Raw genomic sequence first — 2,405 nt, forward strand, 5'->3', positions numbered from 1 at the left:
CATTTGTACATCGCTTTATTCTAATTTTATTTATACAAATATATTTACATTTTTTACTTGAATTACAAATTCACAATGTATTAAAAAAAATTGAACCGCCGAACCGGCCGAACCGGCCCGGAACCGGACATGCAACGGCGGTTCCGCCGGTTCAAGTGAACCGGCGGTTCACGGTTCAGGAACCGGAACCGCCGATCCTTGGCCGGTCGGTTCAGGTTCACCTATTTTTTGAACCAGAACCGGCGGTTCCGAACCGTGAACCGCCGGTTCCCGAACCGTGGTGACGTCTACCGACTGGATACAAATAAGGCATATACATCAACCTTTTAATTAAAAATAAGACCTACACTCAACTTAAAAGGACTTTTTGCCACCCTAAAGAAAGAAGAATGTAAAAGAGAGACGCTCAAGAGTTGGAGAAAGGATTGAGGCCTTCATCCACACAAGACGCTCAACTTAAAACGGATACTAAAACCGTTCACTATACATTGTCAAATTCTATCTAGATTGTAAAAATCAATTTTACTTCTGCAAGCAACCAAATAAAAGACCTTTAGTGATGACATGACATCATTCCGTTTACAATGCGGAAGACCTAGACTTGTGTGCTTAAACCACATAAATGCTTGAAAACATAAATGAAATAGCAAGAATAATGTGAAAAAAATTCCTGATATATAGAAAAAAGGTTTATATATACAATTAATTTTGCTAATTAATTTGCCCCTAATTTCAAAAGTAGAAATAAAATGAAAATATAAGGAGTATAAATGTCTCGATTAATTATCATTTTCCAACAAGTACCACTATGAAATAGTAATCCTCTACTTCAAATTGAATAGTACTAAAACACAAACACAAATATACATCGTCACATTCACACACACTAGGGAAAAAAAGAATCTACATGCAGAAACACATCATCGTGAAGAGTTGCAACAAACTCAAAGTAAGGCTAATAACTTGATTTCCTCCATTCGAATAAATATCCGACTCCGAAAATGCCCCCAAACTGAAATTAGGGTTTGATCCATACAACGCCTGCACCCCTTTCACGTCATCCATCTTCAACTCCACCTTCGTCTCCCTCGGCCTCAGGCTCGGATACATCACCGCCTCCTTCACCGCCGTGTGCCCCAGCCCCAGCAGGTGCCCGATCTCGTGCGTCGCCACCGACTCCAGATCCACCGCCGCCGCCGATTTCTCCCTCCCGAAGTCCACCGCCCACGTCTCCGCCTCATCCAGGTGGAACCTCCCGCTCTCCGGCGAGAACGCGTGCGCCAACACCCCCAGCACCCCGTCGAACGCCTCCCCGTCGCCGTGCTCCCCGCTGTAGAACCCTATCTTTATGTCCGCCCCTCCGTAGTCCTCCGCCTCCACGAACGCCACCGGAATCACCGTCGCCCAGCGCCCGAACGACCTCCGAAACGCAACCCTAATCTCCTCCTTGCTTAGAGAGGAATTGATCGGATTTGCCGCGGAGAAAGCGTACGTCAGCCTCATCGGAATATTCCTCCCCCACCGCGGCCGGCCTGCGAAGTACGCGTAATTTCTGATGCCGTGCAGCTTTCTAGTGAAGTCGGGGACGCCGCACCTCGGCGACATGAGCTCTGAAACTGTTGGAGAATCGAGCTTGCCGGTGACCGGAAGCCCTAATTTCTCTTGATATTTGGTTATTGCAGTTTCGAGATTCATATCAAATGCATCGTCTGCTTGTGCTTCTTCCAAATATCCAAATCTGTGTAAATATCTCTTGAGTTGTGAAATGCCGTTGACGGAGCTGCCCTTGATTGCACCGCGGAACTTTTCGAATTCGTGCCACTTGTGGCTGTGGGTTTCCACCGTGGAAGAAGTGTTTTGGGGGTTAAGGGTGAAGGTTGAAGGTGTTCTAGCGTGGATTTTGGATGGTGAGGTGATGAAGGAGACGAGGAAAAAACAAGAAAGAAATAATAGTAACATGTTTGTTTTGAATGATGTAACAGATGAAGGTAGGAGGTATGCAAGCTTTGATATAAAGAAAAGGGCTAATTAGTTTTGTTGCATAAGTTTGCATGAATTAGAACATTCTTGGTTGGTTGAATCTCTTTTCTTATTAATTTTTGACTTTTTAATGAAGTTTGGTGAGGATATTAAATTAATTCGGGATTCTTAATTAGTTTCAAAGAGGGATTGATCAAGAATTTTAAGCGAATGTGGTTTCTTTTGGTGGCTAAACATGACCAAGAAATTTTAATTTAAGCGTTCTCAAAAATAGGATATAATGCATGGTGTAAGAGAGAAATGTTGTAGTTGTTGCTGTCAGAAGCAAGAGATGGCTGTGTTGAGAGGAAGAAGTTTTGGGGGGATTTTGTGCGTTTGAAGTAAAGAATGGTTGCTTGGAATGGTGAACATATAGCTAACTGTTT

At 43.7% G+C, this 2,405-nt stretch overlaps 1 protein-coding gene across 1 annotated transcript; it reads right to left on the reverse strand.

Annotated features, from left to right (window-relative positions):
* Nucleotides 1-653: 653 nt before the first annotated feature.
* LOC121797464 (metalloendoproteinase 4-MMP-like) lies at nt 654-2,135 on the reverse strand. Its single transcript, XM_042196227.1, has one exon. It carries the CDS (start codon nt 1,957-1,959, stop codon nt 904-906), a length of 1,056 nt encoding a protein of 351 aa, XP_042052161.1. The 5' UTR covers nt 1,960-2,135; the 3' UTR covers nt 654-903.
* Nucleotides 2,136-2,405: the final 270 nt, after the last annotated feature.

The sequence above is a fragment of the Salvia splendens genome, chromosome 3, assembly GCF_004379255.2.
Source record: "Salvia splendens isolate huo1 chromosome 3, SspV2, whole genome shotgun sequence".
NCBI lineage: Eukaryota > Viridiplantae > Streptophyta > Magnoliopsida > Lamiales > Lamiaceae > Salvia > Salvia splendens.